Source organism: Callorhinus ursinus, unplaced genomic scaffold (genome assembly GCF_003265705.2).
Source record: "Callorhinus ursinus isolate GAN/ISIS: 27379988/994484 unplaced genomic scaffold, GSC_fseal_2.0 scaffold23, whole genome shotgun sequence".
Taxonomy (NCBI): domain Eukaryota; kingdom Metazoa; phylum Chordata; class Mammalia; order Carnivora; family Otariidae; genus Callorhinus; species Callorhinus ursinus.
In genome coordinates, this window is record NW_027397085.1 from 19,734,708 (window position 1) to 19,749,822 (window position 15,115).

The window sequence follows — 15,115 nt, forward strand, 5'->3', positions numbered from 1 at the left end:
GAGGGCACATTCTGCGTGGAGCACTGGGTGTTATGCACAAACAATCATGGAACACTACATCAATAATAATGTATGGTGATTCACATAACAAAAAAATTAAAAAAAAACTGCAGTTTGAAAAGAAAGTTCAATAACCATGAAATTATAGTGTAAAAATAAATAATGGAGTTAGACTTTTTTTTTATTACGGGAAAAAAACGCTTACTCTCCTATTCTTTCTTTAGGGAACCTAGCAGAGAGCAAATGTTATTTGATAACAGTTACTCCAATATATGCTGATGGACCAGGAAGCCCTGAGTCTATAAAAGCATACCTTAAACAAGCTCGTAAGTCCAAATTCATTTTCTTTGAAATATGTTGAGTTTTCTATTAACAAAGACATTTTATCTTTTTTTAAATAAGGATATGTCTTACGGTGTTCAAATATAATAAATTTTAGTAAATTCTAGTGATATACTGAATTATAATGATTTTCAGTTATCAAATACTTCTATTCTAGCACCTTCCAAAGGACCTACTGTTCGGACAAAAAAAGTGGGGAAAAATGAAGCTGTCTTAGAGTGGGACCAACTTCCTGTTGATGTTCAGAATGGATTTATCCGGAATTATACTATATTTTATAGAACCATCATTGGAAATGAAACTGGTAATAAAACTATCAGTTATTAAGAATTACTGGTTTTTTTCTTAAGCTTTTAAATGTTAAGTCTCACCTCCTTAAGTTATATATCTTAGAGTATATTATCATCAGAAAAGAGACATCTGAAGAATATGCCTTATGGTTGCTTTCATGATCCTATTAAAGAAATAACTGCATTGTGCTTATGGGAGAAGAATATTATGTCAGAGATACGAAAGTTATTTTCTGAAAAATATATTTTTTTCCTTTTTAATACTTTGGCAATGTCAAATAAAAGCCAAATCAAGCAGAGACATTGAGCAGTTGAATAAGCCACACTTATGATTTCTTCTAGCTGTGAATGTGGATTCTTCCCACACAGAATATACACTGTCCTCTTTGACCAGTGACACTTTGTACATGGTACGAATGGCAGCATATACAGATGAAGGGGGAAAGGATGGCCCAGAATTCACTTTCACTACACCAAAGTTTGGTAAGAAAGATTGATGTTTGCTCTTTTCTCCTCTTTTTTTCTTTTTAAAATTTATTTATTTTTAGATTTTGTTTATTTATTTGAGAGAGAATGAGAGACAGCACGAGAGGGAAGAGGGTCAGAGGGAGAAGCAGACTCCCTGCTGAGCAGGGAGCCCGATGCGGGACTCGATCCCGGGACTCCAGGGTCATGACCTGAGCCGAAGGCAGTCGCTTAACCAACTGAGCCACCCAGGGGCCCCTCTTTTTAAAATTTAATCAGACTAAAAATGGACTTAGTTAATCTAAAATTTTGTTAAAAATGCATCTTTGGATCATAGAAATGCAATTTTCATAAATTATGGTTTTTGTATTTATGTGATTTTGGTTGTTTCTTTAAACTGTCAAAACTCACCTCTGTTATTTCATTAACTGCTTCTCACTGACTTCATCTATACTCTACAAATGGCAAAAGAATTTGTGTATCTTTCTAAATGGGCTCATACGTTCACTGGCAAAAATCGAGTGTGGTCTCTTTCTTCCTTCTCTTACTCCTTTTTATAGGCAGGTTGCTGGAAAGATGAGTGCACATTTGCAGGCTCTACTGCCATTCCTCCAGCTCAGTCTTCGACTTGCTGAACCCAGGCATCCAGCCCACCACGCCACTGAAATCTCCCTGATGTCACTCAGGGAAGTCCTCTTAGTTATGATCTCCAGGGCCTGCTTTTTAGTCTTTTTTCTGTACTTCTCAGCATTTGACTCTGTTGGCTTCTCCATCCTTGAAACTGCTTCTTCCCTTGGTTCTTCTAAACTTCTTTTTGTAATAGCACTCTCCTGAATCTTCTTCCTCTCTGGTACTTCCTTCTTGGCCTCCTGTTCACTCTTCTTTTTATAAAATGGTTTGTATTTTCCAGAGCTCTATTCTCAGCCCTCTTTTATTATCTACCTGTTCACACTACCTGTCCGTGACTTCAGCCATCCTTTCTCTCCTTCCCAAATACATTTCTCTTTTCCCTGACACAACCATCCGAGTCTTTGCCAAAGCCAGAAATTTAGATAATGATAGTAAACTTCTTCCTATCTTTTTTGCTTACATAAGCCAAGTATAAAGTCCTATTGATCATGCCTTCTAATTACTGCTTTTGCATGCCCTTTGATAGTCTCTTTCCTTGACCCTAAGCTTCTCATGACTTTCTCCATCTTTTTCTGCTTTTCCTAATGTGTAGCCCTATGTTAGTTCCTCACCTTCCCTTGTTTTGGCTCTTCCTTTAGCCTCCCTAATGCAGACTGAAGCTACATTCTTTCTTGTTCCCACATTTTGAATCAGTATAGAAATTACCTTATTTTATTATAAAGTATTTGTAACCTCCACCGTGATTGATAAATAGAAACTACATATTCCTTATTGATTGAATGATTACTGAATGAGCAAATGAATGAATAACTACATAAAATAGATAGTAAAAGATCCTGAGCTTTGCTGTGATAGCCAGTAATGAACATAGTTTCTGGAATAAGATTTGTGGTGACATGTTAATAAAATATATATGTAACAAGTAATAATTGAAGTTGATCTTAAAAAAAAGCTTTTAAAATATTATCCTGATTATGAAAGTAACATTCTATAGAGCAGAAAAGAAGTCCACTCCTAATCCCTCATCTAGAATAATCTCTTAATATATTTGTATATCCTTGTATATCCTTCTGGTATTATCTATGCATATGTTTTTTCCCAAAAATTAGAGCATACTTGTTAGGATTTACTTCATCATCTGCTTTTTTCACTGATTTGTTTATTGTTTTATGGAACTATTATGGCTTCTTAATATAGCGTGGGTCTTGCTCCCAAAGGACCTTACAGTGTATTTGAAGAAATACAGCATAAGTAAAGTAACTGAATGGAAAGGCATTTGGGCCATGGAGGCTGTAAATAGAGTAGGAATTTAAAGATAATTAGTAGGGGGGAGTTTCATCTTCAGAGATGATTTTATAAAGGAGACAGTACTTGAGCCTCGAGGTTAGGTTGTGAACAAATAGGAAGAGGGCATCTTAGGACAGAGTGAGCAAAGGCCCAAGATATAAAAACCTAGTAAGTTTAGCAGCAGTAAAGAAAATGTTCTGCCTGAATTTGATTTGGTATGTATATGAAACCTGAGCATACAAGAGTTAGTATTTGCCAGTCTACACTTTTTTCCTGAGCATTGATCTGACTTACTGATTTGTGTTAAGCTTCATAGAAAATAAAGTTACTTGCAAAGGGATATGTGTGGTGCAAAGATTAGACTAAGTGAATAGCGTATGATTGCAATATTACTTTTATAAAGTTTTCCCATAAAAGACTAATTAGAAGGAGACTGGAGGAGTTAACTGGAAACAACCATAAGGTAAATCATTAAAAAATAACTCCAGTATGAACTATCCAATTAATGATTCATTTGATTAAGTAAGCCCTCTTTTAAATGCAGATTAGGTATCATCTATTTAGAAACCTTATGCTTACTGATTCGGTGATACTGTTCCTACTACCGCCACTCCTTGTACTCAAGATTCTTAAAAATTCTGGGGTGCCTGGGTGGCTCAGTCAGTTAAGTGTCTGCTTTCCGCTCAGGTCATGATCCCAGAGTCTTGGGATGGAGCCCTGCCTGCTCCCTGCTTAGCAGGGAATCTGCTTCTCTCTCTCCCTCTGCCCCTCCCCACTGCTCATGTTCTCTCCTCTCTCTCTCTCAACTAATTGAGATCTTAAAAAAAAAAAAAAAAAAATTCTTATAAATTCTTAGCTATTTATCAGATATGCCTTTTTTTTTTTTTCTAAGATTTATTTATTTATTTGAAAGCACACAACGTGGGGTTGGGGAGTGCAGAGAGAGGGAGAGAGAATCTCCAGCAGACTCCTTGCTGAAATGCAGAGCCTGACTTGGGGCTCGATCCTACTGCCCTGAGATCATGACCTGAGCCAAAATCAAGAGTTGGACACTTAACCAACTGAGCCATCCAGGGGCCCTGACGCCATCTTTTTGAAAATAGTAAATAGCTACTAAAAATTTTGCCTGAACCTTTTATTTTTATTCCTCATAGAGGATCATATTTGTAGTTTCAGTTATTAAGATTGTTTTACAACTTTTCCACTTCTCCCCAAAGATAAGCTTTTGTTAAGATTCTGCCGGCAGATCATAAATGTTGGGCGCCTGGGTGGCTCAGTCATTGGGCGTCTGCCTTCAGCTCAGGTCATGATCCCAGATCCTGGGATCGAGTCCCGCATCAGGCTCCCTGCTCAGCGGGAAGCCTGCTTCTCCCTCTCCCACTCCCCCTGCTTCTGTTCCCTCTCTCGCTGTGTCTCTCTCTGTCAAATAAATGAATAAAATCTTTAAAAAAAATGTAATAAATGGTTAGGTTTGGGAGCTCTAACTTCTAGATTATCTGTCCAATAAAATGAACTTAGTCATTTTATTCCCCTAACCAACATCCTGTGGCCAGGTTACAGTGTAAGGTATAAAGGGCTAGGATATCATTTGCCAAGAAGAGGGAGAGGGGAGAAAACAGCCATTTAAGTTTGAAAAGGCTATAAAAACAGGATGGTATTTCATCTCTTCAACAATCCTCTGGCTGGGAAGTTTTATTATTTGTGTCAACATATGCATTGACCATTATTTTCCTTCTTACCCCTTTCTGTTTTTTAGCTCAAGGAGAAATTGAAGCTATAGTTGTCCCTGTTTGCTTAGCATTCCTCTTGACAACCCTTTTGGGAGTATTGTTCTGCTTTAATAAGCGAGACCTGTAAGTAGCCCTATTTTTATTTTTGCAGTTTTTCCCCTGGATTTATGCTCTATTCTCTCCCTCAACCTCTGGCCCCAAGTAATTACTGATTTGCTTTCTTTGTAGTTTTGCCTTTTCTAGGATTTCATATAAATAGAATCAAATAATAGTGTTTTTTCTATAATGTCTTTCATTTCACATGTTATTGAGACTTGTTGCATATACTATTTTTCTATTTATTGAATAGTATTCTATAGTATAGATTTATCAAAATTTGTTGATAATATCTGTTACAGAAGTTCAGGTTGTTTCTTTGAATTGGGGCTATTGTGAATAATGTTGCCATGAATGTTCACCTACAGATCTTTGCGTGGGCATGTTATCATTTGTCTTGTGTAAATACCTAGTAGTGGGATTGCTGGGTCAGATAGTAAGTGCATATTTAACTTTATAAGAAACTGTCAGACTATTTTTCGAAGCACATATACCATCTTGTATTCTCACCAGCTCTGTGAGCCTTCCAGTTGTTCCATAGTATCAACTCTTGGTACTGTTACAGTTTTTAATTGTAGCCACTTCCTTATCAGTGTGTAATGCTATTTCATTGTAATTTTAATTTCCATTTCCCTAGTAACTAGTAATGGAGCTTTTCATGTGCCGTTTCTATATATTCTTTTGTGATATATCTTCTGAAATCTTGCCCATTTTTACATTGGGTTGTTTGCCTTAATATTGAACTTTAAGAGTTCTTTATATATTCTGATTACAAAATTATTCTCAAATGTGTTTTGGACAATCTGGTCTTGTGGCTTTGCCTTCTCATTTTCTTCACTGTGACTTTAGAAGAACAAAGTTTTTAATTTTGATGAAGTCCATTTTATCAGTTTTTTTGTGATTCTTGTGTTTTATGTCCTATGTAGGAAATCTTTGCCTAAGTCAGTCACAAATACGTTCTGCATTCTTTTCCTCTAGAACTTTAATTATTGTAGCCATATGTCTGTGGTCTATTCAGAATTTTTGTGCATGGTATAAGGTCAGGGTCAAGGTTCATTTATTTTTTTTTTCCATAGATCACTTAGTTGTTCCAGCTTTATTTAGTGAAAATACTTTTTTCCCCATTGTATTAAAGATATCTATCTTTGCCAAAATCAATTATCCACATAAGTCTGGTTTTTTTTATGAACTCTCAGTTCTATTCCATTGATCTGTCTGTTCATCCCAATACCATACTGTCTTAATTTTTACTGCTCTATAATAAGTTTTGAGAGCAGTTAGAATTCTATTATTTTTCAAAATTATTTTGGCTAGAATCTTTGATAAGCTGATACTAATATTTATATGAAAAGGAAATTTCTTTTTAAAAAGATCTTGTACATCATTGATTGAGATTTTATTGAATCTGCAGGTCAATTTTGGGAAAAACTCTAATCTGAACATGAGTTCACATCTTCATAAGTCACATGTTTTTCAGTTCAGGGATATGTTAAGAACTCTTTAGGTTTTAATTTTCTTTTGCAGTATGTTGTTTCCATTAGATAGACCTTACACATCTGATGTTAAATTTATTCCTAAGTATTTTTTATACAATTCTAAATGGCATTTTCAGAAATTTTTATTTTCTAATTGTTCATTGCTAGAAATAGAAATGCAGTTTAAAAAATATATTGTCCTTGTATACTAAGATGGGATACATTCATCTACTCTAGTACCTTTTTGGATTTAGCATTTTCGCTGCTAACCAGTAAAGATGGTTATTCTGATGTTTGTTTTCAGTTATTTTTCTTATTATACTGGTTAAGTAAAACTTTACATTATCACCAGTTTTAAGGGAGAAAGCCGTTCAGTTTTTGATCATTACATGTGATGTTGGTTTTAAGTTGAGGAAGTTCTCTTATATTTCTATTTTGCTGAGAGTTTTTGTCATGAGTGGGTGTTGAATTTTGGCAAATGCTTTTTTGGCATCTGCTGATGATCATATGATTTTTCTCCTTCCTACGTATATGGTGAATTTTATTCATTGATTTTTTTCACACCTTAAACCGTTCTTCCATTTCTCAGACTTTTCTGGATTCAGTTTAATTTTTGCATTTATGTTTATGAGTGACACGGGTTTTTTTGTGTTTTTTTGTTTTTGTGGTGTCTTCACCTACTTTTGAAATCAGGGTAATAGTGATTACCTCATCAAATGAATGGGGACATGTTACCTTCTCTGTCTTCGGGAGAGTTTACATAGGATTCGTATTATTTCTCTTTAAGTGTTTGCTAGAATTTACCATTTGAGCCTGAGATTTTCTTGTGGGAAGAATGTTAGTTTACTTCAAATTTTCTTTCAGTCTCTTTCAAGGAATTCATCCATTGACTGGTTGCTATTTTTGTTTAGGTTAACTTTACTGCTTTTTATATTATACCCAGATTTTATAGTTGTTTCCACAGGAGAGTCTGTCGGGATCTTACTACTCATTTTTATTTTTATATTTGAACTTATTCTAAAGACGACTCACTTCCTGTACACTTATATACACTTAGGGATCTCTAACTTTGGGTTAGGAACTATATTAAATACTCTTGTGAAAAAATGAAATTTGTTTTTTTTCTGGTAGTTATGTGAAAATTTTTTATGTGGTTTTAGTTGGAAATTCAACATTTTTGCTTTTTTTTGTTGTTGGGAAGGGGTGTACTCTAAGGTTTTGTGACCTGGCTCAACTTTTTAATTGTTTTTTATTGCAGAATTTTATTTCAGTTTAACTTGAGTACTTAACAGTTTTTCATTACGCTAGATTAAGCTCATGTTTAGAATCAGGGACTATTCGTTGTTTATTAGTTGTGGTTTTACAGACATTATATTTCCTTTCTCTCCAGAATTAAAAAACATATCTGGCCTAATGTTCCAGATCCTTCAAAGAGTCATATTGCCCAGTGGTCACCTCATACACCTCCTAGGGTAAGATACAATTTTTCTGACTTGTTTATACACGGGCATGTTAGGGTACATTTATAGAGTTGAACCAGATGATGAGCCCAAATTGAAAAGTAAATGATAATAAAGTATCATCACAACATATTCTGATATTCCTTATTCTGTTCAGTAAACATGAAAAGAACTTGATTGAACTTGCAAAATAGAAAAGTTAATGTATAAATACTGCTCTGTGGTAACTGTGTTGTAAGACAAGCATTTTATATAGGATATTAAAATCAAATTTAACAGTATACCAGTTTGATACTGTTGAAATGATTTCTAGAAACCTAGACTAAATTCTTTGAACCTCCTTAAAGGTGAAATGACTGAACTTCATTACCTTCTAATAATCCTTGAATTTAATGTTAAAATATAGAACACATTTTAATCTTACCTTCTATGAGACTTAAGTCATTTGGGTTTGATTTTTCTAGTTTTTATATCCTGGTAATCCTAGGCTGCATAGTCTAGTAATGAAATAGTCTTTGTACACCAGTAGCTTATCAGAATTGAACAACAGTATTAATTTGGAGTTCTGGTGAAATACAGCCTGATTCATGCTTCTCAGAATCATTTCCACAGTATCTGTAGTTCAGCTAGTTGGCAGGGCTCAGTGATCCAGCTTATCTCCGCACCATAGGAATTACTGAGAAGTTTCAGAGATGCATTTCTCTGTGGTTTTAACTAGAACTTGCCATATATGTATGTTTCAGAGTTTCTGAATGAACATATGCCAGAGGTAATAATACATTTTTTCTTTCTTTCTTAGCATAATTTTAATTCAAAAGATCAAATATATTCAGATGGTAATTTCACTGATGTAAGTGTTGTGGAAATAGAAGCAGCAAATGACAAGAAGCCTTTTCCAGAAGATCTGAAATCACTGGACCTGTTCAAGAAGGAAAAAATTAGTACTGAAGGACACAGCAGTGGTATTGGAGGGTCTTCATGCATGTCCTCCTCTAGGCCAAGCATTTCTAGCAGCGATGAAAATGAGTCTGCACAAAACACTTCGGGCACTGTCCAGTATTCCACAGTGGTGCACAGTGGCTACAGACACCAGGTTCCATCGGTCCAAGTCTTCTCAAGATCTGAGTCCACCCAACCCTTGTTAGATTCTGAGGAGCGGCCAGAAGAGCTCCAGCTGGTAGAGAACACAGAGAGCAGTGTTGGCAGTCTGCTCAGGCCACAGTATTTCAAACAAAACTGCAGTCAACGTGAAACCAGCCCAGATATTTCACGTTTTGAAAGGTCAAAGCAAGTTTCATCAGTCAGTGAAGAAGATTTTGTGAGACTCAAACAGCAGATTTCAGATATTTCACAGCCCTATGGATCTGGGCAAATGAAAATGTTTCAAGAAATTTCTGTAGCAGATGCTTTTGGCCCACGTACTGAGGGACAGGTGGAGAGATTTGAAACAGTTGGGATGGAGGCTGCAGTTGATGAAGGAATGCCTAAAAGTTACCTACCGCAGACTGTCAGACGAGGTGGCTACATGCCTCAGTGAAGACTAGTTCCTGTTACAACTTCAGCAGTACCTGTAAACTAAAGCTAATTTTATCTGTTATTTCAGATAAAAATAATCTTCACTCACTGAAGATGATCATTTGCCCTTGAGGACAACAATAAACTGCCCTCCCACATGGGCTGTTTCCCTTCCAGAATATCTGGGATTCTACTTTCAAGCACTACATGAACTGACTTCATCCTCTGAATAGCTGAATGATTTTGTGCTGTTTCAGGATGTTTGCACTGAAGAAAAACAGAAAGCTTGTCTGAAATTTATAAAGTAAAACTTTGTTTTGGTAGCTAGAAAACAGAGGGTATTTAAATAATAAGCAGTGATATACTTAGTACAGCTATACTGATTTTAAGGAGAATAGGCACCAAATAAAGTGGCTGAGATAAGACAAACAGATGAGTGAGATCTAGACGCTCTACTTAGCTGACAGCGTAGAGCTGCAGGTGGCATGATTACAAGAACCCAGCTTCTATTGTCTGACCAAAACCAACAAGAAAAAAATAGTGGGTTTAATTATAATATCGCCCACAGGAGTAGTAGACATTCTCTTCCATTGGTAATGATGCTGCCAGTTACTAGACAAATGGATTTCGAGTGTGAATTTTGCAAATTAAAAATATTTTTGAATATTATATAATCCTAAGTAATCTAAAATTTTCAAAATTTGCTTTCGGTCATTATTTACAAATTCAGCAGAGTGCCCAGTTAAGAGCTAGGAATGAATGCCAAACTATGTTAGCCATCTTAAAAATTCTTTGCCATTTATAAAGACTTAAATTATTAACATTTTTCTATATATATAAACATTGACCCTTTGTTAAAAATGCTGGAGAATTTGGTTGATGAAGCACTTTATACAATGTTAAATTAAAACATTTTAAGGTGAAGATAAATGTTTTGTTTTTATTTTTAAGTAGGCCAAGATTCAAAGGTTTTTGTTTTTTTTTTCTAGTGTTTGAAGCAAACGAAGAGCACATGGGCACTACTTACCAAAATAAAGCACCATCCAAAAATGTACATGTTGATGTTAGTAAATGTCACAGCGCATACCCTGTTATAAAGGCACTTAAGGGATAGTATTTTAATATCTGCCAGTTCTGAGGTAAGTGGAACTTACTTAGTTCCACATTGTGATTTAGATTTTAAACCTCTCCCTGCAAGTTCTTTTCTTCCCAGAGAGAAGTGAGCCAGGCTCGAGTTTAGCACTTAACCCCACTTTTGCATTTCTGCCATACCCTACCCACCACATTTGACAAGGAGGCAGGCTAAAGACAGGAACAAGAAGTATGAAGAGATTTTCATAAATCATTAGTGGCTGACCAGTGCTACAGGTACATCTGCAGAAAGTATGTTTCAGTTTTCTGTCATAATTAAATCACCAAAACCAGGACAACTTCAAATATTTTGTAGAGGTTATTCAAGAATAAAAGGCTAAGAAAAGTTGGTATCCATTGACAGTTGAAATTTAATTCTACTCACTACACTCTCAGAATATTGTTCCTGTTAGACCTTCTGTTTATTAGACCTTATCCTTCATATTCTTGCCTACTGTGTTTCAGAGCACTTTCACACACATGGTCTTTGTGAGACGGGGTGGAGGCAACATGAGAGTGGCAGAATGACAGGATGAGAAGTACATGAGGAAGACTGGACACAGAGAAGCCAAATAGGGACAGAGGGACCCCAAAGTCACACTACAGGATAATGGCACCACCACCATTTAGGTTGGTCAAAGCCTGATCCAAACTAGGATTACATTTATCTTGCTAAGAATCTGTCAAGAAATATGTATCAGCTTTATTTTTCATTTCCTCCAAGTAAGTAGTCATGTTATTTGTAAAAATGGTCAGCTCTGCCCTTCCTCATGCTAAATAGCAGTGTTACGAATAATTCTAGGGTGACGTTTGTACTTGGGGGCATGGGAGCAGTTATAAAATGTAAACTCACAATCTAAGGGAATGAGAATGAAGTCATTGAAGAAAGAATATAAGCAAGTCTTTTGAAACTTGTATAGAACATGGTGCCCTGAGTGCCTCCCCCCCAGGTGCAAGAGCGCTATAGACATACTGAATGGATGGTTGCTGAACCAATAATCCATTCAGAAATAGCCCTAGAATTGATTACTAATACGTGATAGTATTATTAGATAGGTCTTTGCCCAACAAAAGAGAAGCATTCATGAAACTTGTTTAAAGTACAAAATTACTTTCCTAAGCCATGTCTTAGGATAATTTGTGCGGTTTTCTTCAGGTTTTTAAGATAATTTGTTTTGAGGCATGTAAATTGTATTTTACATAGAGAAACAAATCTGGTTTGTATGAAAATTAGTCTATATATGTTAGTAGATGTGATCCTTACTAAATCTTGAGTATCCAGAAATTTCCTTTAAAGTAATGCTGGCAAAGCCTCTCTATGGACAAAACTAATGCACTGCTTCTGATGCACTTGGCCTCACAGAGGAGTAAAAAATAAGCATGTGTGCCACAGGTATTGCCATCGTAGTTTGACTGTTACTGGTGTGTTTGGTACCCTACCCTCATCCCTTATAAAGGCATGATGCTGAGCAACTATGGGAAAACTCCCAAACTTAAAACCCATTAAAATCTAAAAAAAAAAAATTTTTTTCACTTGGATCAGTCAGCACTCAGGAACATACCCAACATGTAAGTAGAAGCAGGGGAAAAAGAACCATTCACACGTTCTGTGTTCACATCAGTTCTCCACCTAGCTGTTCATTTAATTTCAACCTTACACATGAAGTTACCTAATCTTCCTAGCTTACTGTGAAGTTCAAGGTTCATGAAGTAGAAATGTACTTGTAAAACATTTATTTATGAAAGCTCATCCTTTAAGTAGAACATCTTAGTTTCGTAAGTAGAAATCCAAAAAAAATTTTTAATGTCTTTTTTCTATCCAGAGTTAACTAGTAACATCATGACAAATAATGTAGAAGTAGGATAATATCATACAATTCTCTAAAATTTGTTAATTGGCATGTATTGACCAAATATAAGTCAAATAGGAGAGCTCTTCCTCCATTCTGTTATATTCTACATCATTTTCCTATGTTTGGTTTTAAGAAGAAATTTTTAAACCATATACTTAACGTTTTGTTGAAATGGGTAATAATGTAATAAGCTATATAACATTTTTTAAATCAATTGCTAAAAGTTAACTGGGATAGCTTTCTGTTGCAGGTCATGTTCAATTCTATTGCCTAAGTAAGATTGCTTTTAAAAATTCATTGCCCTTTTCTGCATATTGAGAATGTGGAGCCGTCACATGGCAAGTGTTTACGTTTAATGTAGAATTGGTGATTGTCGGGGTGCCTGGCTAGCTCAGTTGGAAGGGCATGTGACTCTTGATCTCAGGGGTCGTGGGCTCAAGCCCCACCTTGGGTGTAGATATTACTAAAAAAAAGAAGTTTTAAAAAATAATAAATTTGGTCATTCTCATGGATTTCAAAGATGGTATAAACTAGCAACTTACAGCTAGTTCTTCTTTCAGACAGTCTTTTGACAGCAGTTCCTTTTCAGAATACTTATAAACAATTGAGATGTAAGTCAAAAGAAACTTTCCAGAGCCAAATGTACTATCTTTTCGATTAATCTTTTTTTTTTTTGTCGTATGTGCTACTAGTATGCATTAGCATGATATTCTAGTATACATTGCATTCAAAAGAAAAAGAAGGCAACTTGGTGTGTGCTCTACTGTTGTCCATTTTTTCCTAAATTTTTAAGAGCTTTTTGCAGTCAGCATCTCCTTCAAGTGGATTAGTTATTTAACTTCATTACCCAGTGCTTTACCTTTGATTATGATGAAAATGCATTGAAGACCAATGGAGATAGCTAGATGTTCTAGATCTTTTATCCCTTAGAGACAAGCTTTGTCTGAATGGTAACTACACGTTTCAAATGCTGTAACATGAATACCAAAATGTGATGTCAAAGGGATATTTTAAAGGCAGATATTTGAAAATTCTTTAGTCTCTTATGTTACTGAGTATACTCTAAATAAGTGTGCAATTTGCTAGTACTACAGTACAGTGATTAGCATTAGGTGTGTATCCTGTTTATATCCTAGCTATGTACCTTTTACTTGTAAGTGCAATCCTTTGAAGTTCACTTGCTATTTTACCGCCCCCCCGTCTACTTCATATAGGTTTGTCTAGAGAGAGTATTGTATTTTTACCTCTGTAGTGAGTTGCATGTGCTAATTGTTACCGTAGCTATCGGTCTTATGTTAACATAACTCTAAACGTTATTGTAAACATTCTTATGTATCAGCTCTAATCTTTCAAGTAAATTTAAGAAATAAATTCTTGTTTAAATTTTTTTCTGTGTGTGATCACTAGTGTGATGTCATTACATGTAATGCTTGAGTTAACAGTATTTGTCACTCCTGCTGTTGGGTCTTAGTGTGAACTAGATGCTTTTAGAGGGTTCTGTGGCTTTTTAAATGTCCATTTAGCATAACGGAATAGGTTTTAGAAGAAAATCGATACATTATCTTGGTCTTAATAACACAGAATGGACCAAGAGATTGTAAATCTGGAAAACTGGTAAATGAATTTGCCAAGATGAGTTCTGGAATCCCAGCACCGTCCCACCTCCCAGTGGATTTTTTTCTACTGGGCTGCCAAGGGACCAGCCAAGTACAGAGGTACTGCGCCATCTAGTGGCTGGTCTGTAGCCACGATGCTAAAGTCTCCTTAACAGAGAGGCATGAAGCCAACTGATAACACAGCATCCCACTGCTACCCCGAGGTTAGTCTACAAAACCAAGGCAACAATTCCACCTGGAAGAAAATCCTGAACTATTAGATCTGCACATCTTCACATTGTGAATTTATCTAAAATATGCAGTGAGTCAAATCCACAAACCAAGTTAACTTTATCCCTTCACATATATACTACAGGTTACAAAAATCTGGCTTTGGGCTAAGCGTTCCTTTGTTTAAAATCCTTCATTTGGCTCTAACAGACTCAGCCTGACTTCTTTGTGGTACCTCTCATCTTATCCTGATTTATATTATGCATCTAGTACATCCTGCTTCCAGAAAGATGACAGAGTTCCCTCAGAGCATTGTTACCCTAGCCCAGGGGCAGAGAAACTGTTTAAGTTCGTGTTTAAGTCGGATGCTTCAGCCAGTTCCCAAGTAAGCAGAAGAGCAGGAGGAAAGCAGAACTCAGGTAGAAAAAGGAGAGCGTGCAGGGAAGCAGAGAGCAGCTCAACCCACCAAATCCAGGTCAGCAGTTCGTGGCCCTGTTGATGCTTGGTTTCTCAACAGCTTAAAATAGTTCTGTCTCCACTGAGGGAGAAAATCTGCCTTTAAATGCAAAGTCCATTTAAACGGCTTCAGATTTAAACAGACGGGACAGCATAGCTTAGTTTTAGAAATCTTTGGTCATCCAAAACCTCCATCTTCTACTTTCATTCTTTGTCACTATGGTTATGTCCCTTAACATATTAGAAAAGTCTAACTAGACCTGTGTTATTCTTGAACTTTTAGTGAGAATTATCTCCCACTTGAATAGTATTTCTTGATTCCTTTATGCATTTGTGCGAAACTGCAATCTCACTAGGATAACATGGTGAGATATATAGGGGAATCCTCGTACAAAAATGAAAGTGGGGGAAAACAACCCCACCTCCGATGAAGTGTATCTCATTCCAAGGGCCCCATCATCCAGGGCCACGCACAATCCTTTAGAGACAGAGTAGCCAGAGTTACCCAGCAATCGCTAGTTTATCCCCCAGAGCACTCGTTCAGATGCTGAGCGACACC

The 15,115-nt window shown here is 36.1% G+C and overlaps 1 protein-coding gene across 3 annotated transcripts in view; it reads left to right on the forward strand.

Annotated features, from left to right (window-relative positions):
• The window catches only part of IL6ST (interleukin 6 cytokine family signal transducer), a 52,577-nt gene extending 38,916 nt beyond the window's left edge, over nucleotides 1-13,661 (forward strand). For all 3 annotated transcript variants that reach the window (XM_025892334.2, XM_073905475.1, XM_073905474.1), the window contains 6 exons: nucleotides 225-326; nucleotides 500-646; nucleotides 975-1,115; nucleotides 4,771-4,867; nucleotides 7,706-7,787; nucleotides 8,575-13,661. In XM_025892334.2, the coding sequence (XP_025748119.1) occupies nucleotides 225-326; nucleotides 500-646; nucleotides 975-1,115; nucleotides 4,771-4,867; nucleotides 7,706-7,787; nucleotides 8,575-9,312 (1,307 nt within the window). In that variant the 3' untranslated portion in view covers nucleotides 9,313-13,661. The remainder of the gene's footprint in view (nucleotides 1-224; nucleotides 327-499; nucleotides 647-974; nucleotides 1,116-4,770; nucleotides 4,868-7,705; nucleotides 7,788-8,574) is intronic.
• The last annotated feature ends 1,454 nt before the right edge of the window (nucleotides 13,662-15,115 follow it).